Below are 25,883 nucleotides of genomic sequence, written 5' to 3'. Positions count from 1 at the left end.
GGATGAACCCTAAAGATTGAAGGAGAGCAGAGGAAGGAGACTGTGGTATATGCTGAGAGGTCTTGGGACAACCAGTGGGATCTGGAAAAACACAAAGTTTGATTAGAAAGAAGGGAGCAAAGGACTCACCCTCCCTAGGGATACCCAGGGGTCCCACAAAGCTGCCTCATCCCCCCCCCACACACACACACACTTACCAAGAAGCTGCACTAAGCAGGAGCTCCACATATGAACAGCCCGATTTTGAGAAATGCCCAATCTTGATCATTTCAGGAAATATTTTGCAAATTCAGAAGTCAGAGCCAAAGGGAAGTCCTTTTGGTTCACTACGAACCACAGCAGTGAAGTGGGAATGAGTGGTTCCCCTTCGGGAACAATTTTGCTGGCTCCAGGGCTTCGGCCACCTATAAAGCTTAGCAATGGAAAGTAATGTAACCCTCAAAGAGGAAGAGTTCTTGGGGAGCACTGAAGGAGCAACTTTCGACCAAACCATGATGCCAGTAATGGAGAGCTTCGAAATCAATGGTAACTACCACTCTCCAGTAAGAGAACTGCCTGGTAACTCAGTCTTCATGCTGGTGAGATATAGGAAGGGATAAGCCGCGGTTTGCACCAATGCTGCATTTTGTACCTGTCTCTCACTAATACGTGTCTGGAAGGCATCAACCTGGCATTTCTGAAATGTTAATTTTAGGTGCTGTATCTTTAACATATAGTTTAAAAAAAATTTGCCATTCCTGTAAATTCTATTTAAAGGATAATTTGGATAAATGCCAATGTGTATTCTATGTCCTCTACCCACTGAGTGTCTTACCCTGCCATGTTACTTGCTAAACTGACAGTTCAAATCTGAGGGGTTAAGAGAGTCCTGCAGTACCAAAGCCAAGTGCCACATATGTTTTTTATGCAATTAATATAAAATTCTTTAGAGTGACTTCTGTTGTAGCTGATGTGTTAATGTAGGAATGTTTCAGGTTGGCCAGGATATGTTTTTAGCTGTAGAATTAGTTTGTCTTAGATTGAGCAGAGGTTTTAAAAATTCAGTCAACCTGCTGTCTTATTTTCTTGCTCAGTGTTACATAGGTAATAGATTTTTTAACAATCTTGTGGAATTTGTCACATTTAAAGACAAAGGTAGGCTTGCTTCCCAAGTGATCTCTGACTTTCTATTCTAGAGAATTCTCTTAGAATTTTCTTCCAAGGTGACTGCCCCACTCCCAGGCCTTTCTGGAAGTTGTATATGTGGGAACAATGATACCCCTGCCCACTGGCTTGGATATCTCTTTCATGAAAGGGTCCGAGATGCTGCCTGATGTATTTTACAGTGTAATGACAATGAAAGATATGTGTATGAAGATTTGTGACCATTATTGGCTATTCAGAACTTTTCACAGTGCAGAGTTCTATATATATAGTATGTAACTTTTAAAGGTACTGAAAACAGTCTAGAAAATTCAGCTAATTAAATGTATGCATGACATACCCCTTGCTGGGTGCCACACTTAGCACCAAAGAAAGAGACAGGAGAATCACGGCTACTGGCCTCCAGGAGCCCACACTTGGTGGTGGTGGCACAACATTGTCCATAAGCTGACCTTTGCTGTTTGTCACTAGCTATGACTGACATTTTCATGGGACATCATGGCAGGACCTGGTGTCTGAGTGGGAGGTCAGAACTGACGCCTCTTTCAAAGTTTATAGGATAAAAAGGGGTTAAATTAGAGGAAGGAGAGAGTACCTGGGGCCAGGTGGGCACCACATTTCTAAACTACATCAAAAGGGATATTTCAAGAAATATGAATAGCTCCCTCATATTGGATGAAAATTGGAAGGGGTCACTCCCTAGGAACAAGAATGGGAACTTAATCCTGTAGACAATGGGAAGGCTGCAGAGGGGTGAAGTGGGGCTGCACATCGTAGATGGCATCTGAGGTTGTTCACTGAAGCAGATGGGGACAGAGAGGATGGTGGCAGCAAGAGGTGATGAGGCACAGTGGCTGTAAAGAAGGGAGAGAGAATGCACTAGAGAAATATCAGAAGTTAGATCAGCAGGATTGGGTTGGAGGGAAGCAAGGGCAGGGAGGGAGGTGCAGGACTGAAGGGCAAATCCCAGATTTCTGACTTGGGTTAGAACTAAGATTCCAGCAAAAATAAAGGTAAAAAAGCCTCATACAACTCCAACAGAGATGGAACACTTTCTTAATGCATTGACAACTTCCTACCTTTCAATACAGAAATCATGGAACATGTGGAATTTTGTAGATGCACGACATTATGAACAGCAATCACTGTGAGGCTCAGGGACACAGTGACCCCCTCAGGGCATGCTGTGAGGAATAAAACCACTGGCTTCAGCACTGAGTAGCTCCAGGAGTCTTTGCCTATTCTATTTTGTCTGCTAAAGAGTCTCTCTCTCTCTCCCTCTCTCCCTCTTTCCCTCTGTCCCTCTCTCCCTCCTTCACTCCCTCCCTTCCTTTCCCTTCCCTCCACCTTCCCCTCCTCCTCTCCTTCTCCTTCTATCTTTTTTACTTTTGCTTTCCTTCTTTTTTTCTTTCTTTTCCTTCTTTCTTCCCTCCTTCCCTCCTTTTCCTTCTTTCTCTTTCTGCCACATATAGTTTCATTTTCTTCTGAAAAATCACTATATTAACCCTTTCACCTGCAGTGCACAAAAACATCACTGAAAAGCATTTACAGTGTTCTCATTTATTTTTCTCTATTGTTGCTGATGCTGAAATATAAAATGCTGCTTTTTCCTGCTTGATAATATATGAAATCTTTTTTTAACTATGCAAAGACATCAGAGAAATATTTTAGCTATATACTGCCAAAACTTTTAAAAGCAAGCTTGAGAAACTTTTGGAATATAGCCATATTATATAATATTAATCTAAACGTGGTGAAGAATATAAATTTCTTGGACAACCTATGAGCAAAATATACCCTGTCCCCTCCCCTGTCACCAGCCTTCTCACCTTGCCTGTATTACCTGGTCACTAGCAGCAAGATCCCTGCCTTCCAGTATCTGCTAGGCCATCAAGATCCTCTGTCTTGTTCTTCTCTCTCTCTGTCTCTCTCTTTCTCTTTCTGTCTGTCTGTCTGTCTCTTTCTCTCTCTGTCTCTTTCTCTCTCTCTCTGGTACCAGGAATCCAACTCAGGACCTTGTGCTTGCCACTGAGCTAGAACCCCAGCTCTCTCTCTCTGTCTCTCTGTCTCTCTGTCTCTCTCTCTCTCTCTCTCTCTCTCTACCAGTTTTTGAGGTGTGACTGACATAAAAATTATAGACATTCACAGTGTAGATGTGATGATTTGATGTATGCATAATTGTGAGATGGCTGCACACACACTGCTTGGGTTTTCTGAAGGAACTTGATCATTTTTTTTCTTCTACTTATGGTCTGACAGACTCCCAGTTTCTTCCTGCCTCCCTCCTCAACCGCAAGGCACGTAAGCTTGACCAAGTGCCTCCTTCCAAGTTGTCCCCGTTGAGGACATCTTCCTGGGATGCACTTGCTTCTGCCTTTTGGGAACTTAGGAATGCCTGTGTGGCTCAGGGTTTCCTGTCACACTCGGGCGTGTCTGATTTCTCAAGGACTTCCTTTTGCCCCTTTGCCCTTCTTGTAACATCTGCTCATCAACCCTGCTAGACCTCTTACTCCAGCTTCTCAACTCTTTCAGCCTTCATGTCTTTCTTTAGGATATTTTCCCACCAATTTCAGTCTGAAGAACATTTTCTTGATAGAGAAAACTCAAATTGTGAATACAGAAGTACAGGTTTTCATTGCTTATTATAATTAATATTAACCACTTGCACCCAGCAGTGAGCTTAGCTGTCCTTTCTTCCTGCTCTAAAGTTAACCAAACATAACAAAATTTTAAACATCCCCCAAATACTCTGCAGCCTTCTCCTCCACCCACATTCCGGTTCTGCTGATGCTGTTACTTTTATCTCAGGGAGCCATTCTGCCTTGTTCTTTGCTGTGTCAGTATTTCTCAACATCCTCCATCTGGCTTTATTTACTATAGAGTTAAAAAAAACTTTTTATCTTGAAAAAATTACATGGATTCACAGAAAGCTGCAAAGAATGAAGATCTTTGTGACCTTTCACCCAGTTCCCCTCAACATTAGTGTCTTGTGAGCCTCAGTAAAATATCACAACCTGGAAGTGGATACTGGCATGATCCACAGAGCATATCCCTTAGCTTCACATGCACTTGTGAGTGTGTGTGTGTGTGTTTGTGTGTGTGTGTGTGTGTGTGTAGTTCCATGCAACTCTCTGCTTTACAGCCACATATATCCCTCAATCACCAACAAATAATCATTAACTTCCGGCAACTGCTAATAAATTCCCTAGCTCTATGATTTTGCTATTTTAGGGGTGTTTTATAAAGGAATTGCACAGTATATATTTTAAATGATTGAAATTTTTCCCTCAGAGAATAATTCAATCGATGCCTATTTTCGTTGTTGGTTCTTCTTATTAATGAGTAGCATTCTGTGATATAAAGGTACTACAGTTTGTGTAACCACTCACCTATTGAAGAGCATTTGGCATGTTTCCACTTTGTGAATATTATAAATAAAGCTGCTAGGACTACTTCTGAAAGTTTTTGTGTGAACATAAATTTCCATTTCTCTAGGATAAGTGTTCAAAACTGAAACTGCCAGATTCTAAGTGGATGCTTAGTTTTACATGAAGCAGACTATGTAACTTCCAGGGTGACTAAGCCATTTTACATTCCCACCAGTGATGTGAAATTGACCCAGTTTCTCCACAACTTTGCCAGCATGAGGCATTCTTTTGAAGAACTGGTCTGTTTCCATTTCCTTTAAATTGTTAGTAATTATATATTTCTCTCTCTCTTCCCCCCTCCCCAGGAATTGACCCCAAAGCATTCACACTGAGTACATGCCCAGACCTCATTTTGTTTTTTTTAATTTTGAGACAGGGTTCTCAATTACTAAGTTCCCCAAGCTGGGCTTAAACTTGTGATCCTCCTGCCTCAACTTCCCAGAGTGCTGGGACTGCAGGCATCCACTACCACATCCAACCCATATATATATATATATATATATATATATATATATTTTTTTTTTTTTTTTTTTTTTTTTTTTGAGACAGGGTCTCCCTATGCAGTTCAGGCTGGCTTTGAGCTCACTTTGTAGCCCAGGCTCGTCTCGAACTTGCAACGATGCTTTTGCTTCAACCTACCAAGTGCTGGGATTATAGGCGTGCACCACCACACCCAGCTACATATTTTTTTAATGGCTGCAAAATCCATAGTAAAATTCCTCCCCATCCAGTCCCCACTTTTTTGCAGTGCTTGGGATGGAACCGAGTCCTGTAAATATTAGCAAGTGCTGTACCACTGAGTTGCACCCCAATATCCATTTCATTTTTTATACTAACGGTTTGAGTCTTCTTTTTAAAAAAAATTTTCATCACTTTTTCTATAGGTTTTTCAATTTTATTGTTTTTTTTTTTTCAAAGAAATAGCTTGTGTTTCATTGATTTTCTCTTTTGTCTTCCTATCTTAAATTGAATTGATCTCTGTTCATACCTTTTTTGTTTCCTTTTTCCTAGTTGCCTAGGGTTTATTTTGTTCTTTTTTTTTCTAGTTTCTTGATATGGGACTTAAATCTACTGATCTGAGACCTTTCCATGTAAGCATAAGCAGCTGCTGCTATGTTTCATTCTTCATGCCACGTAACTGCAGCACATAATTTTTGATTTATTGTGTTATCACTTTATTCAGTTCTCTTTTTTAAAATTTTAGAGATATTATCTATGACCCATACATATCTTAGAACTCTTTTTAAAATTTCCAACTATTTGGAGATTTTCTTGATGTCAGACTGTGATAGATTTTTATTTTTATTGTATTACTGTCAAGGAGCATACTCTGTACAACCTTATTTTTTTTGTTGTTATTTTATTTGTTTTATGACCCAAAATATGGTCTGTCTTGATGAATGTTTTGAGTGTCCTCCAAAAGAAAATGCAATCTGCTTTTGTTACATGGAGTACTTTTCTCTCTTTTATTAGGTTTGTTGGTATAATTTATATATACATAATGATCATATTCTTCATAAGGAATTTGTACCTGTGTATATCTTGATTCCTCTTTTCTCACTACACTCTCCCTTCCCTTCAACTCCTCTTTCCCTCCTTATTTAAAAGCTCTGTTTCCATTTTATCCTTCTTTTATCTTTTTTCTTTTTCCTTCCTCTCTTTCCCCCTCCTCCTCCCTAGTTCCCCTTTCTTTTGAACTATCTCTTCCTGTTTCACAATACACTTTGGTCCTTATGACACTTTCAGTTTCTCACACCAGAGAAACAATATGATATTTATACACATGTGACCAATTGATTTCATTTAAAAGAATGGTCTCAAGGTGCATCCATTTACCTAGAAATGTCTCAAGTTTATCCTTTTTTATGACTGAGTAGTACTCCATTGTAGAAAAAACCACATCTTTTATATCCATTCCTTGGTTGATGGGCACATGGGTTGTTTTCAAGATATAGCTATTATAAATTGTGCTGCTATAAACATAGGTGCACATATATCTCTGAGTATGGTGTTTTTAATTGTTCTGGGAAGATACCTCGAAGGGGAATAGCTAGGTCAAATGGGACCTCTAATCCTAGCTCTTTGAGGAATCTCCACACTGACTTCCACAGCGGTTGCACAGAAACACTCCCACCCACAGTGAAATAGGGTTCTTTTTTCTCCGTAATCCCTCCAGCATTTGTTATTGGTTGACTTCTTGATGATAGTTATTATTTCTGGAATGAGATGGAATCTTAGCATTGTTTTAATTTGCATCTCTCAAATGACTAGTGATGTTGAACAGTTTTTCATATATTTACTTGCTGTTTGTGTTTCTTCATCTGAGAAGTGTGTATTCATCCCTGATATCCATTTTTGGATTGGGTCTTTAAATTTTGTAGATCCAATTTTTTTCAACTTTTTATATGTTCTAGATATTAGTCCCTTGTCTGAGGGATGACTGGTTAAATTATTTTTCAACCACCCTGTGAGCTGTCTTTTCACTCTGTTGGTAATTTCTTCTGCTGTGCAAAATCTTTTTAATAAGATGAGACCCCAGTTGTTAATTCTTTGTATTATTTCCCATGTGATTGGGGATTTGTTCATGAAATCTTTGCCTACACCTATATCTTCAAGGGTTCTACCTATTTTCTCTCCCAGATTTAGTGTTTCCTTTTTAATATTTAGATCTTTGATCCATTTTAATTTTAGTTTAGTGCATGGTGAAAGACACAGGTCTAGTTTTAGTCTTTGGCATGTGGAAAGCCAGTTTTGCCAGCACCATTTATTAAAGAGGCATGTTCCAGTGAACATATTTAGCTCCTCTGTGAAACATAAGGTGGCTATGTGTGTTTGGGGTTGTGCCTGCACCTTCTATTCTATTCCATTGATCCTTGACTCTGTTTCTTTGCCAGTACCATGCTGTTTTGATCACAGTAGCTTTCTAGTATAGTTTCAAGTCAGGGATTGTGATGCCCCCTGCCTTACCTTTGTTGCCTAGGATTTGTTTTTCCTAACCTAGGTCTCTTTTGGTTCTATATGAATTTCACTATTGTTTTCTCAAGTTCTGTGAGGTACGCTAATGGTATTTTAATTGGAATTGCATTAAATCTGTATAACAACTTTGGGAATACGACCATTTTCACTATGTTGTTTCTTTCTACCCATGAGCAAGGGATATCTTTCCATTTTGTGATATCCTCTTTGGTTTCCTTTTTCAGAGTACTGTAATTTTCAATGTATAGATTTTTTCTTCCTTTGTTAGACTGACTTTTAAGTATTTCATTTTTTCAATGTTATTGTGAAAGGTGATGTTTCCTTAATTTCTTTCTCAGTGTGTTTGCCTTTTGTGTACAGGAATGCTACTGATTTTTGAGAGTTGAATTTGTATCCAGCTATGTGACTGAATTTGGTTATTAAATCTATAAGTCTTTTGGTGAACTTTTTGTGGTCTTCTATGTAGAGTATCATGTCTCCCACAAATAATAATTTAATTTCTTCCTTTCCTATCCTTCTTTTTTTCTCTTGTGTAATTGCTGTGGCTTATGTTTCCAGAACTATATTAAATAAAATTGGTGATAGTGGACATGCTTGTCTTATTCCTGATTTTAGAGTGAAAGCTTTCAGTTTTTAACAGTATGTACATGGAGAATTTTATAAGTATTCATTAAATTCTGTTGGTTGATGGTCTTCACTTCTGTGTCTTTCCTGATTTTTTCTGAATTTTTTAATCAATTTTAGTTTCCAGTTGTTATTATGGATTTGTTTATTTCCCTTTTCTGCTGTCAGTTTGAGCATCATGTATTTTGAAGTGCTGCTGGTTGATTTCTTGGAGATAGCATATAGTTGGGCCGTGCTGGGTGATTTAGTTTTCCAATATTTGCCTTCTGATTCTCATATTTGCCTATATATATGTGAGGTAATTATTGATTATCAGGGTTTAAATCTGTCATCTTATTGTATAATTCTGTTTCTCTTTCTGTTTATCACTTCTCTTTTGTTACCTTCCAATGGATTGTTTGAACACTTTACAAAAATTTCACTGCAGTTTATCTAAGCATTTCTGACTATATCACTTTGAACAGTTTTCCTAAAGGTCTCTTTGTGTATTGTAATATACATATAGAATGTATCTACTGGTACTGACACTTTATTACTTCAAGTCATATGTAGAAATCTTACCTCCATTTATGTTTTTTTACCTTCTTCACTTATAAAATATATTAAGTATTTCCTTTATACACACTGTGTATCACATCAGATAGTATTATAATTATTTCCACTATCCAATATAATTTTACAAACTCATAAAAAGAAGGATACTTTAAAATATGTCTTTTGTTATCCATTCTGTTGCTTTTTTCTCTTTTGAAATTTTAGGACTTCTCTTATAAATTCTTGTTTGGGAAATTTTCTTTAGTCAGTCTTTAAAGTTACATCTGTGGCCTACAAATTCTCTTCACTTTTCTTCATATGAGGATGCCTTTTTCCCCATTCATCTTTTAAAATATTTTAATAGGTAATAGAACTCATAGGTGCTTTTCTTTCAGCACACAACATATAATGTGCACTTATATCTGGTCTCCATAATTACAGATGAGAAATGTAATGTCATCCACATTGTTATTCTTTTATAGGTAATGTGTCTATTCTCCTGATGCTTCCAAGATTTTTTCTTTTTCTTCAGATTTACACTTTGCTCTCTCTTTATATTTGCCATATTTTAGGTTATGATGTTTTCTGGGGTTTATCATGTTTGGAGATTACTCAACTTTTTACATTTGCAGGTATGTGAATTTCATAAAATTTGGGAAATTTTTAGTCATTATTTCTTTGAATGATTTTTAGCCCTGCATTCTTTCTGAGTCTCCCATGATATGAATGCTGGGTGTTTTGTTATTGGTATGAAGGTCTCTGAGGCTCTGTTCATGATTTTTTCTACTGATTTTTATCTGTTTTTTAGGTTGGGTAATTTCAATGGTTCCATCATTGAGTTCACTGATTGTTTCTTCTATTACTATTTATCACATTATTCAGCTCAGTTAATGAGTATATAAAGGTACTTTTTTTTCACTTTTTGGTTTTAGTTTTTGCTGTTTGTTAGTTCCTTAGTTTCCATTTGGTTCTTCAATGTATCTTATATATTTGATGAGATTTTTAAAAATTTGTTTCTAGAGTATTTGTAATTGCTCATTGTGACTTTAAAAATTTTGTTGACTAATTCCAATATCTATGTCATCTCAGTGCTGGCTTCTCTTCTTATTGGGGTCGTGCTTGGTGTGAATAGTGATTTTTCATAACATATTAGACATTTGGTAAAGAATATTAGATGACTGGATCAAACTTAACTGCTCTAGTTCAGGAGGATGACGGAGGGTTTCAAAGCCCTGTCTGTGCCCTTCTGGTCTACCTTGTTCACCAGGTAGCACTGATGCTCCCTGGTTCTGCTTGCAAGAGCAGAAGGTGCTTCCTCAGGGTGCCCAGGGCTGCTTGGTAGGGGGTGCAGTAGATCAGGCCTTCAGGGCAAACATGTGTGTCTGCTCACCAGCTAGCCCAGTGTTGGGTTCAAGGAGGAGAGCCTCCTGCTTGTATGACAGTGCCACATCTACCAGGGCCCTTCTGCCACTGTAGGATGGCAAGCCTGGGAAGACCAGTGTTGGTATGCAGCCTTTTTTCTTCATTTGAATTTTTTATGGAATTGAAACATCATTCTTATTTCCCTCTGGAGCCATATCTTCATTGTAAGTCAGACAATGGAGATATCAAATTTCTGAAGACTGTTTCACAAAACGCTCTGTCCAGACTCCATAGTTTACTCCAGGGACACAATTCTGGCCTATCAGAGGCTCTTTTCATTCTCATAGCAAGCACCCCTTCCTAACTGGTCAAAGCCAATCTAGAATAAACATTTTCTTTATGATTTTTTCCACCATCAAAGAAATGAAATGATCAGTGTAGAAGGTGAATACTATCAGGTGCTCCATTTTGTACAAAGTGAGTTAGATATACCCACAAATACCAAGCCCCCAGTTCCAAAAATAACTGCTAATATGCCAGCAAGTAGTTCTGAATTATAAAAGCATTCTGGGCCTCACCTGACATTCATACATTACTCTCACAATATTACCCTACCTCTTCTTCCTCATTTTATCTTTACTGAAATGCCTTCCATCACATTCTTGTCATCTTGTTTTAGAATATCTGTATTTTCCATGATGGCTGTCACGCCCACCTTAACTTGTTCTAGAGCACAGCTTACCTTCTCATTCACACCACATATTACTTCTTTGCAGTTTTACTACTGTCTATGGAAGCATATCTTGTGTTAAATGTGAGGCTTCCCTTGAATGTCCCCCATCCTCTCCGCGATGGCTCTATGACTCCCCATGACTCTGAACTACATTCCTAAAGTCCTCCCAACACTTCTAAACTGCTGACATTCAGCTCTGAACATGTTGAACACACAACCCTCTGCACCCTTTCATTCAATCATCACCTTCCAGCACATCCTGTGTGCCAGACTCCATGTTAATTCAGAAAGGCAGCTCAAGAAGCTTCCAGGCCTTTGGGGGAGATTGACACATCTACAGACGCAATACAGGGTGATGAATGCAACAGCAGAGGGAAACAGAAGGAGTTGCATGCAGCCAAGGGGAACCAGAGGAGGTATCTAGGAGCAGAAAAGACTAGACTGGACTCACAAAGGTTGAGCAGGAACTAGCCACAGGAAAAGGAGGAGGAAGGGCCCTGGATGCAGAAGACATGGCTTGCCCCTAGTCACAAAGTCATCAGGATTCAAGTGATGTGCGATGGAGAGGCAGCACAGCAGAGAAGGACTTCCTGTGCCCAGTGAGGAGTTGTTTTCTGAAGACAGTGAGCAGCCACTGGGACTGATGGCTGGAGTGACTTGGCAGGCTGTGTGCTGAGGTACTCAGTCTGAGTACTATAGAAGCATGAGCTCTGGGATGCAGCAGAGGAGGGGGAGACTTTGTGCTAGACTGAGTATCACTAAGTCCCACTAACTTGAGAAACTAAGCAAGCAAGCAACCAACAAAACCACTCCTTTTGGCACAGCCAGAGATACCCTGAGCCCACCACACATCAGGGTAATTTTTAAGCAGGGATCTGTCCTGCAGGTGGTGGGGAGGAATATCAGCAGGGTGACCCAAGTTCAACAGGTGTCGGAGAAAAGTCCCGAGCTTCATACAAATCTGTCAGAATAGTCACCTGAAAACACAGCTCCACCTATCACAAAGGAAAAGTAGGGTTCATCTCCCATACACTTTCTTTCTGTAGTCTGCCCACTCGTGATCTCCTTTCCCTTCAGAGATGTCCTCAGACCCACTTCAACTGGACTGTTCTCAGGGATAGCAGTTGCTGTAGGCTAGCGGTGTGAACTCAGAATTTTGAGTTAGAGAGATCTGGGGTCATGTATCCTTGACACCTCGTTAACTTCCCCCAGCCCCAGTTCTCCTGCATGGTAGGGAATTCCCACACCCCCTTGCAGGGTCACTACAAGGGTCCAAGATGATGATGGTAAATGCTCAGCATGAAGTGGAGTGGATGCCCAATTAATATGAGTGGTGGGAACTGCAGGGCCTTGTGTGGGCTGCCTCCACTCCCTTGAACTCTGAAATGTGACAGCAGACATAAGTCTGGAGCCAGGGGCCCCTGAAAAGATTTATTACAATTTCTTTTGTAATGCCCCAAACTGGAGGCAGTTCTTAAAAGAGAAATATCTCTGGGAACTACTGCTTTTGCCACTCAGGGCTGTTAGACAGCTACTAAAAAAAATTACTTAATGTCTTTCTTCATGAGAAACCAGAGGCATGAAAGTCATTCATTTGTAAAGAGCAGTATGTGTATTAGATGTACTGTGCCATATGTGTATTATATGTACTGTGATATCATTTGTGTAAGATTAAAAAGAAAAAAAGTGTCTGTCCTATAGTGGACAGATTCCACAGTGGATCTCTGTATCTGAGGACTTTCCAACTGTAAATTCAATCAATGATCAAAAATACTAGCAAAAAGATTGAACTGCACTTGTACAGACTTTTTTTGCATTTTCTAAACAATAGTATAACAACTATTTATGTAGCATTTAGGTTGCATTAGATATTATAAGTAATTTAGAGGTGGTTGAAAACATGGGAAGATATTTGAGCATATCTGGAGTTTGGTATCCTTGTGGGGCCTTGGAAACAGTTCCCAGTGCACAGCAGAGGATAACTGTGTATGGCCTGTGGAATTGTGTGAACACGTGTGAACACATGCTCAGAAAGCTAATAAAGCTCACCTCAGCAAGGTAGGACTTCAGGGAATTCAGGCCAGGTCATTAACTCTTGTCATTCTACCTATATTGCTTAATAGACTACATCAAGCATGCTTTCCTTTTATGATTTAAAAATCTAAAGAAAAAGAAAGACATGAGCACGAATTCCAGAGCCGCATCCTATAACCTAACAAGTTATTCGATTCTCTAAACTTTGCTGGTTGTTTATAAAATGAGAGCAATCTTACCCCACCAAGACTTTGGAAATTCAAACATATAAATTCAGAATTTCATTCCATAAACACTAGCTGAGAACCCAAGTATGGGCCAAATGTCACACGGAATAGCAAAGGAGGTCCATGTGACACTTCTCCCGACTGGTAACACATAGCACAAAGGTTGATTGCTCTGCCACACAGATGGGTGAGTAGCATAGTACTTCTTACCTTGTGGCAAAAAATTGGATGGGGGAAGAACTGGGAGGCTGTGGGCCTGGTGTCTTTCCCATGGGACTTCCAAGGGAGCCACTGCTGGCACCGAGGTGGCTGGGCACAGACTGGGCCCTCTGCTTTGTGCCTTTTTGTAGCTATCACCTTCTGCTGGGCTTGTGTTTCAGATTTGAAACCCAGGAAGAAAAATGGGGTGAACTTCATCATGACTACAGTGATCATCATCTACCTGATTCTGCTCACAGCAGCTGCTGTGCTGCTGGAGTTCCAAGGTAGAGCAGTCTTTGTTCTGTGTGGTCCCATACTGGACTCCTCTGATGCAGGGACTCAGGCTGAAGGGACAGTTCTGGGGGCTCCAGGTACCCATCTGCTTGGAAAGAGTGCTCAGTCCCCTGGGTCCCCACAGTGACGGGAGAGTGAAAAGTAGTCTGTGCAGGAAGAGGGTGAGAATGCACATTGGAACTTGTGAGTAAGAAGCAGTGAAGATGCCATGGTTTCATGTGTGGTTCACCATCAGCATCTGACCTAAATGATTCCCAGACACTGGGTGGGAAAGGGCTTTGTCACTTTAACTGTTTGCCTGAACATGATTTTACTTCCAAAATATTCCCATCCAAATGTCAAAGCCAGTGAGTCAGTTCCATCAGCAGATACTGATGTCACCCAAACATGTTGTGTACACAGTTGTCGCAAACACTTGTCAGCAGCATATGAAGATCACCCCTGAATGTTGCTTGAACATCCTTAGGTCAGACCAGCATGCTGGTTGTCACAAATTCACACCCAGAGCATACAGAGAAGTCTGACTGCATGAGGTTAAGAGATTGAGGGTGGATGCCATGGGCACAGCTTTAAGGAATGTTCCAGGGATGTGTAAGGAGTGTGGAGGAGGATACATGCTCAGGTACAGAATGAACTCTGTGCTCACACCAGGTTCCAGCAGCACATGGAGCTTGTGTTTATGAATGTAGGGTACACAGAAGTCACATACATGTGACAAAAGAGTGCCAGGGATCGGCTTCAATGAGGTCCGTAAAGTAATGCTGTGTGTGTATGTGTGGGGTCCAGTCCAGGAACTGCAGTGGCGGCTCCAGATCCTGGAGACATACAACTGCTCCAATGAAACGTTTGCTCTTCCGGAAAAGTCCTTCTCCTTCCTGCGCTTGGCACATCCAGTGCACAAGGCTCAGAGCGCACTGAGGCTGCAAGACCTACAGGCCCAGATCACGGAAGTCCAAGCCAGACAGGAGCACATGTTGCAGCGGGTGGAGGACTTCACTCGCAATGCAGGTTTGGCTTCCTCCTCTCTGGGCTGGGACTTCTCAGAGATGTTGGTTTTCATGAATCTCTTTCCTTGGAAAGAGGGATTCCAGGATCTGGCCTGTGGGGGACTTTGGGGACAAGGCAGTAGGTGAGGGTCCTGAGAGATGGTATGAAATGAGGAGAATGTTGCTGCAGCACACAGACCACGGGGGAGGCCACAGTTAGGGCCATAGAAACAGAAAGGTCAGAAACCGGGGAACCAGAAGCCCAATCCAAAGAGGGCTCTGAGAGGTCGGGGGTGGAGCAACCAGTCCAGGCTCGGGTCTGGGTCACAAAGTGCCCAGACAGATCCTGACCATGTAAGTGAGTAAAATGCAGAGCCTGGGCGAGTTCCTGGAACTCATCTGTATAGCTGACTCACAGTGGCCTGTAGGTGGGGAGGGAGCAATGAGGGCTCTAAGCTAGTCCAGACAACATGGGGTCTTTGGACAGGGGATGGCAGCTGGGGGAAACATCGGGGCTTGAATGTACAGTAGTCGAGCACAGGAGGAAAAGGAACCAGAGGTGGAAATGCCAACCCTCTTCCTCGGCTCTCAGGGCCTTACAGCTGCACCCTTTCTTCTCTCAGGCTGTCCCAGAATGGGAAACACTTCACTCTCAGCAGTTCCCAGGGGGCAACCCGACTGTCACACTGTGACTTGGACCTCCAGCCCCAGCAGAGCTCCTTGCTCTGGCTCCAGCGTCCCAGTAAGCTCGAGCTTATGAGGGTGATCCCATGAGACACAAGTCCAGGAGGATAAATCCCTCCAGAAGGTGTGGCCTCCCCAGGGAGCAAAGCAAAGGCTCACTGAGGCTATGAGTAGAACCTGTAGCTGCAGGCAGATGAACAGAGTAGGGGTGTTCTCCCTCGCTTGAAATGTGAAGGAGCTGTTTGGGCCAACATGAGAAGGCGCTTGCTCAACCCCAGGAGCCTCTGCAAGCTGGATCAGACAAAGTCTGGTGCGCAAAGGCAGTCCAGCCCTCTTCCCCACTCCTGCAGCTCCTAGGTATCTGCAGCTCCTGGGTGAAACAGCAGGTGCTTTCCAAGGCCTTTCTCCTGGACACACCCAGGAGTTTGAAGCCTGTCTCTCTAGTCTAGCTGAAGCCTCTGCTCCCCACACAGTGTAGGGGGACAGCTGTCCAAGGTACAGCCTGGGACCCCTGGAAGAGTGTGCAGACTAAACCAAAGCCCCACACACACTTCCTTAGGTCAGACCAGCTTGCTGCCTGAGAGCCTGAAACCCTGTCTCCTTCCCTTGTAGAGTTACACGGGATCAAAGGTGAACAAGGCGCCCCAGGTAGGTTCATTGTGCCCTCCCAAAACCTTCCCCCAAGGGCTCCTTGGGCTTGACCAATCTGGGGCTATGTCTAGTCGATCTCACCTTACCTTTCAGCAGACTTCAATGGCATCACCTCTTTGCTCCTTGACCAGCTCCTGGCCTCTGCCCTCTCCTTGCTGCAAATGACTTCCTCCTCTCTTACTCCTCCCATCCAAACCTCACCATCTTCCCACAGAGTCCAAGCCCATGCCCTCTGCTCCCTCTCCCCAGCATCCCAGCTTTTAAGAGCCTCTCTCCTTCTCTCCCTTAAGCCCTTTCACCTGTCACTTAGGGCTTATCACCAGCGTGGTGTGCTCACTCCCATAGGTGCTTGTCTTATGTCTCCTGCAGGGCACAGTCCCATCGCTGTAGCCCTGCCTGGGACAGAACTTGCTGGACCCTCAGTCTCTACTAGTGTGGAAAGTAATGGTGATCACTGGGCTCGCCTCATAAGGCTGTTTTAAGACTTAGGGGGATGATGTGAAAAAAGATGCCAGACAGTAGCCTGTGTTTTTTAGGATAAAGCCTGTGGTTATCTGCTCTCTCTTTCCCCTCCTCAGCCCACATGTGTGTTGTGATGCACACGTGCACACACTTGTGTACCCATATGTCCCTCACAACCTTGTTGCATTCCAGCAGCTAGGTAGTTGAAATTTTACCCAGAGGACAAATACTCTTGATGTTTGTGGGACAGAGTCCTCAGCACCGTGGCTTCTTAGGCATGGCCCACCTCCCCTCTGGCCAGGGAAAGCTGTGAGGCAGCCCTGTACAGTGCAGGAGGGTGAACTTGATGGCTGGCAGAGCTAAACACAAGCCTTGGCTCTGCCTTTCACAGGATGGATGACACCAAGTAAGTCATTTAACATTCTGAGCTCCTTCCTCCCCAATGATCAGAGGGGACCAATGATCAGATGAACGCGGGATACAGCAGTTTCTGTAAAAGGCCCATCCAGTGCCCAGCATAGAGTCAGCACACTGTAGAGATGTTATTCTTAGTACTGGCTATTGCTGTGATTCTTTTTTGTTGTTGTTTTTTTCTGGTATCAGGACTCGAACTCAGGACCTTGCACTTGCCAGTCAGGCACTGTGCCACTGAGCTAAATCCCCAGCCCCTGCTGTGATTCTTTTAATGGAAAGATGAAAAGGATTTTGGACAGCCCCCAACTGAGGAATATTGGCTCCTCTCCTGTAAGGAGCTGCTTTTCTGACAACTTCTGTCACTTCAGCTGATGGTATCAGCGTTTCCTTCTCTCAACCCAATGGAGTTGGTCTGATCTTGAAAATCGACCCTGTCACCCCACCACTACTACCACCACTAGGCTCAGAGCTCCAGGTCCGGATGGGGAGCCAGAGCCCACTGTGGCCTTCCAGTCTGTCTGTCTGTCTCTCTTGGCTCCAGGGCCTCCACGGATACCCAAATGAGCAGAAGCTAACACCCTTTGTATAAAATGGCATCATATTTGCATATAACCTATACACATTCTGCTGTATATTTTAAAGCCTTTCAGGTTACTTATAATACCGAATATAATGTAAATGCTATGTAAATGGTTGACGTATTGTTTAGAAAATGACAAAGAAGAAAGTTTATGCATGCATAGCACAGAGACAGATTATCCCCAAATATTTTCAATCCATGGTTGGTTAAATCTGAGAATGTAGGACTGGAAGATGCTGAAGGTCTACAGACTCTCCAACTCCATCTTCTCGTATCTCTCAGTCTCTCCGTCTGTCCATCTCTGACTTCTCTCCCTCTCCTTCTCCCTCTCCTTTTCCCTCTCCCCACTCCTCGTCTTCTGGAGCCCAAAGAGCAGAGACAGGAAACAGCACTTCTAGGAGCTGGGGCACTACCTGCCTTCCCAGATTCCCCACCCAACCCCCAGCCATCAGCAGGTTGTGGCCTCGGTCCCCCTCCCCATGGCTTGCCTCGTCTTGCCTGGTCAGTACTCCCCAAAGGCTCCTTTTGTGATCAGATTCACTGGAGAAGCATTGGAAGGCAGGGGAAGGGGTGTGGAGCTCAGAACAAGTTCCTTGTTTTGCACAGACCACAGCAGCTGCTGCCAGTTCAACCCTCAGCCCAGGTTTCTGGACACAGTGGGGAAAATAACCCCCCAGCCAAGCTTCTGGAGGAGTGTTGTGGAGCTTACCTGTCCCTCTTTTCCCTCCCCTACCCATTCTAGACTTCTTTCCTTCCTCCCAACAAAGGTTTATTGAAATCTCTGTAAGGAGGAGCTACTGCCATAGGCACTAGAAATCAAGACAGGAAGTATACAAGGCCTTGCCCTCTCTGACCTTCCCCTTTAGGGAGGAGCAAGGCATGGTGGGACAAGGTGCTTTGCACAATAAGGCAGACAGACCCTTGTGTGAGGAAGTGTACAGGGCCCTCACCCCCCCAGGCCAAAGAAGGTTGCCAGGAAATACACCCCCAAAAGCTGCCTGTGCAAAGGCCCTGAGGCAGAGCAGGGAGCTTGGTGAGTCAGGAACACAGAGAAGGAAGGCTTTATGCATGAAGTCCTAAAGCAAGGAAGCAGAGGAGAGAGCTGAAGTGAGCATGTCCCGGGCAGGTCCAGAGTAGGGTGAGGTGGGTAGGCACCCTTGGAAAAGCACAAAACACATACCCTTTGTGCCTTGCTGAGGCTTTACATTAACTCCAAGCAGCTATTGGCGTTATCCCCATTTCATAGTTAAAGAAATTGAGGCTCAGAGGTACATCCACTTCCTCAGGATGGTGCAGGCAGATTTGGAGGAGCCAAGTGGGACTCCTGAGCCAAGGGCCAGGCCACCATGAGAGAACAGGGGCAATGCCGACAGGGGCAGGATCCTAGGGGTTCACCCTGGGAAGCCCCTAGGAGGGTCCCGGACCCAGTCTGGCAGAAAGTGGGTACTTTTTCGCAGAAGTGCTGGGCCAGAAGCTTCCAATCTTGGTCTGCTTGGGGAGGGTCAGTTCTGCAGGGTCAGTTGTCCCCTCTGCCATGATCCCTCTGAGGCTCTGACCTCTGCCTTTTGCCTAAAGAGCACAGAGAGCTCTCTTTCTCTGGGTGTCCCATGTCCCACCACCCCAGAGTTCTGTCCCCAAGAACTCTGGGAGATTGGTGTTGCTATTATGTCACAGACAAGTAAGCCAGGGCCGGGCCAAGTGCAGACCTTGAGGAGAGGGTAACTGTTACATCCTCAATGGATTCTTTCTCCTGAGATACACCACAAAGGACCCCATGTTCAGTGAAGGTTCTAGTCCTTGATCCTGCTTCCATCTTCTGGGCCCCACAACACGCTACAACATTCTGGGTCTTTCAAACTGCAGTGCACTTCTGCTGCGAGTTAGAAAGCTCACTGCCAGTTCCCACCAAGGCCTTCCCAGGGCAAAGGCTTTACCCCTGGGACGCCTGGAACCCAGCAGCCTCCCTCCCAACATGTGGCCTCAGGCAAGCCCCAAGCCTTTCAGCATGCCAGTCCCCGCCCTGGTGACTTGGGAACAAGCAGCCGTGTGCTGCCCACCTGTGTTGTTGTGAGACTCACTTGCACTCTGCCTGGAAAGCACTCCCTGGGAATGGTAGAGCACTGCGTGACTTGCAGAACTAATTGGTCCCGTGCCCCTTAGCTTGCCTTAGGAGTTTTACCTGAGAGATCTCCATGCGGTCACCTCAGGACAGCTCCACACAACAAGCACAGTAAACCCATCCTAGTGGCCAGGAAGCTGAGGCTCAGAAAGACGAAGTAACTTGCATAATGCCTTCCAGGCCTTGAGCCCAGATCTGTGTGACTCAGCCTCTCTAAGAAGACATCTCTGCAAGGTTTTTTTGGTTTGTTTTTGCCTTCTAGGCCATGAACTATCCTACCCTCACTTTCTTTTTTTCTTCCGTCCATGGTGGTAAGGATTAATTCCAGAGTCTCACACAGGCGAGGCGCGCACTCCACCTCTGGGCCACATCCCCAGCCCTGGCCATGAGCGTCTTGTAGGAAGGATTCTTGTCTTCATCTTCTGCTTTTCCTTCCACACAGTTTAGCTTGCCCATGACACTCGGTGAGAGTTTGTTGAGTGAATGATTGAGTGAGTGGCATTATTTCCCACCCCATCTAGCTGGCTCATTTGTGTTTCTTGCTCCTTCTCCTCCTGTCTTCCAGGTCCAAAGGGAACCGCCGGTGTGCCTGGAAGGCCAGGCGAGAAGGGAGACAAGGGGGCAGTGGGACCGGCTGGAAGCCCAGGTATGGCTCTCTCTCTTGGCTCTGTAGTCTTGCCCCTGCTTTGTGCAGGGCACGCTCTGAGCTCCCTTTCCCTTCCAGGTCTCCTGGGACTCCAAGGCCCACCAGGCAGGAAGGGAGATCCCGGTAAGTAGGAAGAAATTTGCAGCTGGTTTTCTCAGTATGGGGCCCTGGCTGTGGACATCGCCCAGGCTGCAGTTTAAGCTCCCTGGGGTCTGTGAGGCTGCTGGCCTCCCCAAGACTTGGGATGGGTTGAGAGGTAGAAGGAAGTAACCTGCATGGCAGGAGGGCAGGGCAGGGCTGCAGTGCTTAGGGGGCACTGAGAGATGGCGCCTGGTCTGGGAGGCCTGGGAGGCCGGAACACTACTGCCTGGTCCTCTGGGCTGGGGCAATCAAACCAAAGAGCACTGTGAGGAAAGTCAGGCTCCTCCACCCAGCAGGAACTTGAGAGCCCAGCCCATGTGCCGCTGTGCCGCTGGCTGTCGCCTAAGCCTCAGGGTGCTGGGGGCTCTGGATAATGATTTGAACCCATGATCTTTGCCAGGAAAGTATTAGGCTCTATTCTTTAGGCTGTAGTTTAGACCTGCCCAGGGTCTTACCCATGACCCAGTCAGACAGGGAGTGGGCCCAGCTGTCCCTCCCCAGAGGACATACCCAGACCAGAGCCGGTGACTGTTACAGTCCACCCTGCTCTCCACCCCCACCCTCCAGCCCCGAATTCCCCAGGACTGCAGCAGCAGCTCTGTAAAGATGCAAAGACAATAAGATCTCTGGGAGAGCAGAGCCAGAGGATTTCCAAGGAAGGGGAAGTAAGCAAGCCACACGCTCTAGGCTTTGGGCTGCAGAGGCAGAAAGAAAACAGCAGCAGGCACAGAAAGGTAATTTGTCAGCAGGGGGATCTAGCAGGGAACTGACTTCTGGAAGAAATGTAGTAGACGGGTTCCCAAAAACCTATTGTTCTAAGTTTCGAGTGGGCATTTTTCTCAGAGGTTTTAAGCAGTAGGAAGAGAAGTTTACGATGCAGTGAGGGGCACACACAGCTCACCAACATCTCTCTCACACACATGCATGTGTTCACACATGTTCATCCACACTCATTTGCAGCCACACATCTATACACATAATCACATTCTCACACTCACACACCACACACTTGCACACCCACATGCTCCTAAACACTCACTCATATATGTGTATATCTGTGCTTAGTTATGCACATACTCAAATTCTCATGCACAAGCACACATAGTCGTACACATACGTACTCATACACACTCTCAGGCTCACGCTCACACAACCTGATCACAAATGCTCTCATACTCAGCCTTCGGGAGCTTGGAGCAAGGCAGGCTCACTCTGAGGGCAGTGGCTCCTCCTCCTTCCTCCCCGCTTGGAGAGAAAAGGACTTGGTCTTGGTTTCTAGAGCTTTCCAAACAGCATCCAGGGAAGCCGGCTTGAAATGAAGAGCCAGAGCCCAAGGACTCAGTGATGTGCTCCAAGCAGGAATGGAGCCTGGAGTCTAGCTCCTCTTCAGCATGCTGACCTCTGACTGGACAGCACTTCTTTCAGCCCAGTCCTGCATGGAACCCACAGACTTAAGACAGACTGAAGACACAGCTGCAGCAGTGCTGTGGGCAGTGTGAGCCCAGAGCCCACCCGCTTTCACCTTGGGGCACTGCTAGGTCCCCCAGGAAAGGCTAGAAAAACCTCCCACATGCCCTATACTAGCATAGGATCCCTGCTGAGATCCAGTTATGGCCAGCTCCATCTTACAGCCAAGAAAATAGAAGTGTGGAGTACTTACACGACATTTCCAAAGTCACCAGCCTGCCCGGTAGCAGAGCTATGATTCCAAACCACTCATTTTACCCTAAAAGTTTTTCTTCCATTCCTCTTGGACACATTCCCAGGTGCTGTCCTGTCTTTGGCAAAAGAAAGAGAACTCCTCCCGGACCCACCTGGGGCTCTGCCCTAGGTGTATGTGCATGGGGAGGGGGTCTTGCAAAGGGCACGTTGTCTACCACAGGGGATCCAGAATGTCAGCTAATGGAAGAGCCTGGCCCACAGCAACTGAGCTTCCTTCCTTCTCCACAGGCCTCCAAGGACCCAAGGGTGTGCCCGGGGAGCAAGGAGCTGCTGGTAACTTGGGCTTCCCCTCCTGAGGTCAGGGGTCCCCCGTTTAAGGCCTGGGCGCAGCTGCCCTAATGTCCTCTCTACATAGTCCCAGCCCTGTCCCTGAGGGCGAACACAGTCCTCTTCTCTCAAGTCCTAGTCTACTCAGCAAGACCAGCCAGGACTGAGCCAACACGTCCCCACTGCGCACACTTTCCCCTCCCTCCAGATACTACTTGCTTTTCCCAGGCCCCCATCCTGGGGGCGGTGGGAGCCCCTCACCGGCTCTTCTCTTCACAGGCATAGCAGGACCTCAAGGGGAGAAAGGCAGCAAAGGCGACGGAGGTTTCATTGGCCCCAAAGGGGAAACTGGTGCGAAGGGAGATAAAGGGGACCTGGGCCACCCAGGTAAGCGCTGTGTTGGGATGGTGTTGCTCACAGAGAGGTCAGAGGGAGCAGAGGCCCAAATTCTGTGACGGCACATTTTCTTAGTGCTATAGGCACCCCTGGGCATTGAGGATGACATTTTCTTTCCAGGTGAGCAAAGGACAAGCATGCAATGTGAGAGGGAAGACAGTGCCATTTCTGTCACTAGGGAAGGGCCCAAGCCATGCTAGGAGATCAGAGAGGAAGGCTAGAGGGCCTTGGGAGTGGAGTCAGGAGAAGGGAAGGCTGGCAAAGAGAGCAAAGGGTTTGCCTCTAGAAGGAGGGCGCTAGCATCCCCTCATCGATGGAGGGTGATTTCAAGTTATGCGCCATGCATAAGAAGCATCTCAGATGATTCTGACCTTGAAGGTCTTACACTACAGCCAAAAGCACTGCCCCAGGGCTCATAACTTGACTGAGCACCTCTGTGCTCCTCATCTGCCTCTTGCTGCCAAATTGAGGAGGCTCTGGATGCCATGAGGGGAACCAGGCAGGCTTGGTTTCTATCCTGCTCTGCTCTTGCTCATCTGTGAGAGTGGGCACGTTCCTCAACCCTCTGGACTTCAGTTTGCTCACTTCAGACAAGACTGGTAATTCAATTAAAATAATAACACAATTGTACATGCAGTGCAGAACAGTGATCAGGGCTAGAGATTGTGTTTTCAAACTGCTGGCCACATGGTAAATGATAACCCTTATTAGTAGTAGTCATAATTTCCCAACACGGTAGAAAGGGAAAGACTTCATTTCCAAAATGAGACAAGCCTGGATTCTAATACAGCTCACTAGCTGGGTAGCCTTGAGCAAATGACTGGATTCACTGAGTCTCAGGTTACTCACTTACCAAAGGACGATAATAACACTGACTTCTAATGAGGGTTAACTCCAATGGAGTATAAGACGTACAAGATGTGTGACATTGTACCTGGCAGATAGGAATTTTTTACCTTATAAGAAACCAAGGGTTTTTACTTTTAAGTATAGAGCCCTTGGCAGGGACATGCCAGCCACTCTTTAATATTTGGAAAGTACTTGCAGGGGAGAAAACAGACCTGCTCTGGGTGGTGCCAGTCAAAGAATGAGGACCAATGAGTTCAAGTTGCAAGAGGACCAACAGTGCAGATGCAGGGGTGCAAGAGTGACTTAGAACTTGGGGCTGACCTATGATGAACAGGCTGACGTGGTCTTAATGGGCAGCCCTTCCTGGTGGGACTGAGGGGCACTCTTAAAGCAGGTGAAGGAGTGGGTAGTGATTTCTGAGAATCCTCTAAAGCTGCCACTGCACAGCTTGCTTTGATAAAGGAGACCTGGCCTCTCTTAAGGGGACCCCAGCAGCATTACTGGCAGAGTCTGATCTACTTCCAATGGAGTCCACACCCAGCTGGAGCCTGGAAGCCGTAGTGGTGGTGGCCAGCAAAGAGAAACACATCTGTTTCCATTCTCAGAAAGCAGGATTCCAAGTCATTTGTCCCCTCCTGAAATCCCCTCTCCCAAGATCGTGACATCTTGCTTGCTTATCACCTGCCCAGGCCACTGCGGGTTCCTGAACTGTAAGACCTGTGAAAAGGGCGCCGTGATGAAGTCCCAGGCGATAGACAGCCCTGTTTTCCCATTTGTCCTCCAAGACTGGAGCATTCTCAAGTCAGAAACAGCTGCGCTTCCTGAGTAGTAGCCAGGGTCTAGACCTCTTGCTGGACCTCTTGGGCACTGCCCTGCTTCCCAAAGTTGTCCCTTCAATGGGGACATGGAAGTTCTAGTAACACAGATGCAGGCTCAGACCATTCAGAAAACATTGTGTACAGCTGGCCAAACAATCGCTACAATGTAATAGTCCCGGCCCAGATCAAATAGGCCTTGTACCTTTTCCCAGACGGACACTCCAAAAGACTAAGAACTGTCTCCTATAGTGTTTGCAACATGAGACCTCAACTGTAGCCAAGTTCCTTTTCTAATTAATTAATTTTAATGTACAAATGATTATGTGTATTTATGGAGCGCAGTGTGAAACTTTGGTTCCTGCATACACTGTATAATGATCTGTTCAGGATATTTAAGTTCTCCACCATCTCAAACATTTACCATTTCTTTGGGATGAGAATTCAAAATCCTCTCTTCTAGCTATTTTGACTCATGTGAGGCCTTGTAGTTCATCACCCTCCTGTGAGATGGTATGCCAGGACGCATTCTTCCTCTCCTGTGGTGTTTTGCACCACGGAACTGAGTTCTTCACGATTGCTTTGTCTCCAGAAGGGAACAGTCCTTCTTCAAGCCCAGCTCCCAAACTTTGCACTGAGTTCACTCCAAGCTCAGGCTCAGAAAGGCTGCCGCTCTCCTCTTTGGAGCCTTGTATCCCAGTTTTTAATTCACTGGCAGAAGCTTGGCACTGTGTCACGAGTCACTGAGTCACGAGTGCCATCTTATCAGAATAATAAGATAGGGCCAAGAATACCTTTTAACAAAATTCTATCCCAACTAGTCTCCTTGGCAGCCTAAAAGGTTGCTTTGGGGTGAGATAATCTTCTTTAGACTTGCACCCCATCTTGCCCCCAGAGGTATAGCACTGGAGACATTCACACCCGGCTAACACAGGGCATCATCAACTTACTGGATACCAGCTGCCCATTGGGCCACTGCTGAGTGAGCCCTGCATGGTATGGCCTGAAGCCCACTCCCTACCTAACTGTACTTTGGCACTGGAAGGAAGAGCCCTATCCTTGTGAGGAGCTGCCCTCAATTGATATGCACCAGGCACTGGCAGGAAAGGAGGAGGGAGCGACGGAGGACTCAGGAGAGGACAGGTTGGACAAGCCCTGAATGTTGATGACAAGTGGAAAATTTGAAACCCTGGGAACCAGGGAAGCCCATATCTGAACTGCTAGGAGGAATAGGAGCTGCAACAAATGTGAATCTCTATCATCAGTGCCCCCACATTGCAATTCTCAGAATTGGGGACCTGCTTTCCAGAATATTCACATTTCAGTATGAAGGGCTTTGAAAATAATTCAGAGGACACACACTAAAGCAGCCAAAAAAGTGCTGGTCGAACCTGGACTCTGCTCCTTCCTGAGGGGACCAGGGTTCTGACTAGGCCCTGGGAGCCCAGCTACAGGGCCATCTGACACCATCATCTGTGCCAGGTCACCTCATTAATTGCTCATGAGTTTATGTCCTGTCTCCAGGGGCTTCTTGAGAGATGCAGTCACTAATTCCACTTCTGAGCACCAAGTAGGAGCTCAAGGAGTTTTGAGTT

The 25,883-nt window shown here is 45.2% G+C and overlaps 1 protein-coding gene across 1 annotated transcript in view; it reads left to right on the top strand.

The window, feature by feature from the left end:
• Positions 1–328: 328 nt before the first annotated feature.
• The window catches only part of Marco (macrophage receptor with collagenous structure), a 38,578-nt gene continuing 13,023 nt past the window's right edge, over positions 329–25,883 (top strand). Inside the window, exons 1-8 of the mRNA XM_013521033.1 lie at positions 329–525; positions 13,442–13,546; positions 14,343–14,564; positions 15,839–15,874; positions 20,018–20,098; positions 20,177–20,221; positions 22,190–22,234; positions 22,508–22,615. Of these exons, the coding sequence (XP_013376487.1) occupies positions 420–525; positions 13,442–13,546; positions 14,343–14,564; positions 15,839–15,874; positions 20,018–20,098; positions 20,177–20,221; positions 22,190–22,234; positions 22,508–22,615 (748 nt within the window). The 5' untranslated portion in view covers positions 329–419. The remainder of the gene's footprint in view (positions 526–13,441; positions 13,547–14,342; positions 14,565–15,838; positions 15,875–20,017; positions 20,099–20,176; positions 20,222–22,189; positions 22,235–22,507; positions 22,616–25,883) is intronic.

Source organism: Chinchilla lanigera, unplaced genomic scaffold (assembly GCF_000276665.1).
Source record: "Chinchilla lanigera isolate Chin_1 unplaced genomic scaffold, ChiLan1.0 scaffold00058, whole genome shotgun sequence".
NCBI classification, from domain to species: Eukaryota; Metazoa; Chordata; class Mammalia; order Rodentia; family Chinchillidae; genus Chinchilla; species Chinchilla lanigera.
This window is presented reverse-complemented; position numbering and strand designations above follow the sequence as displayed.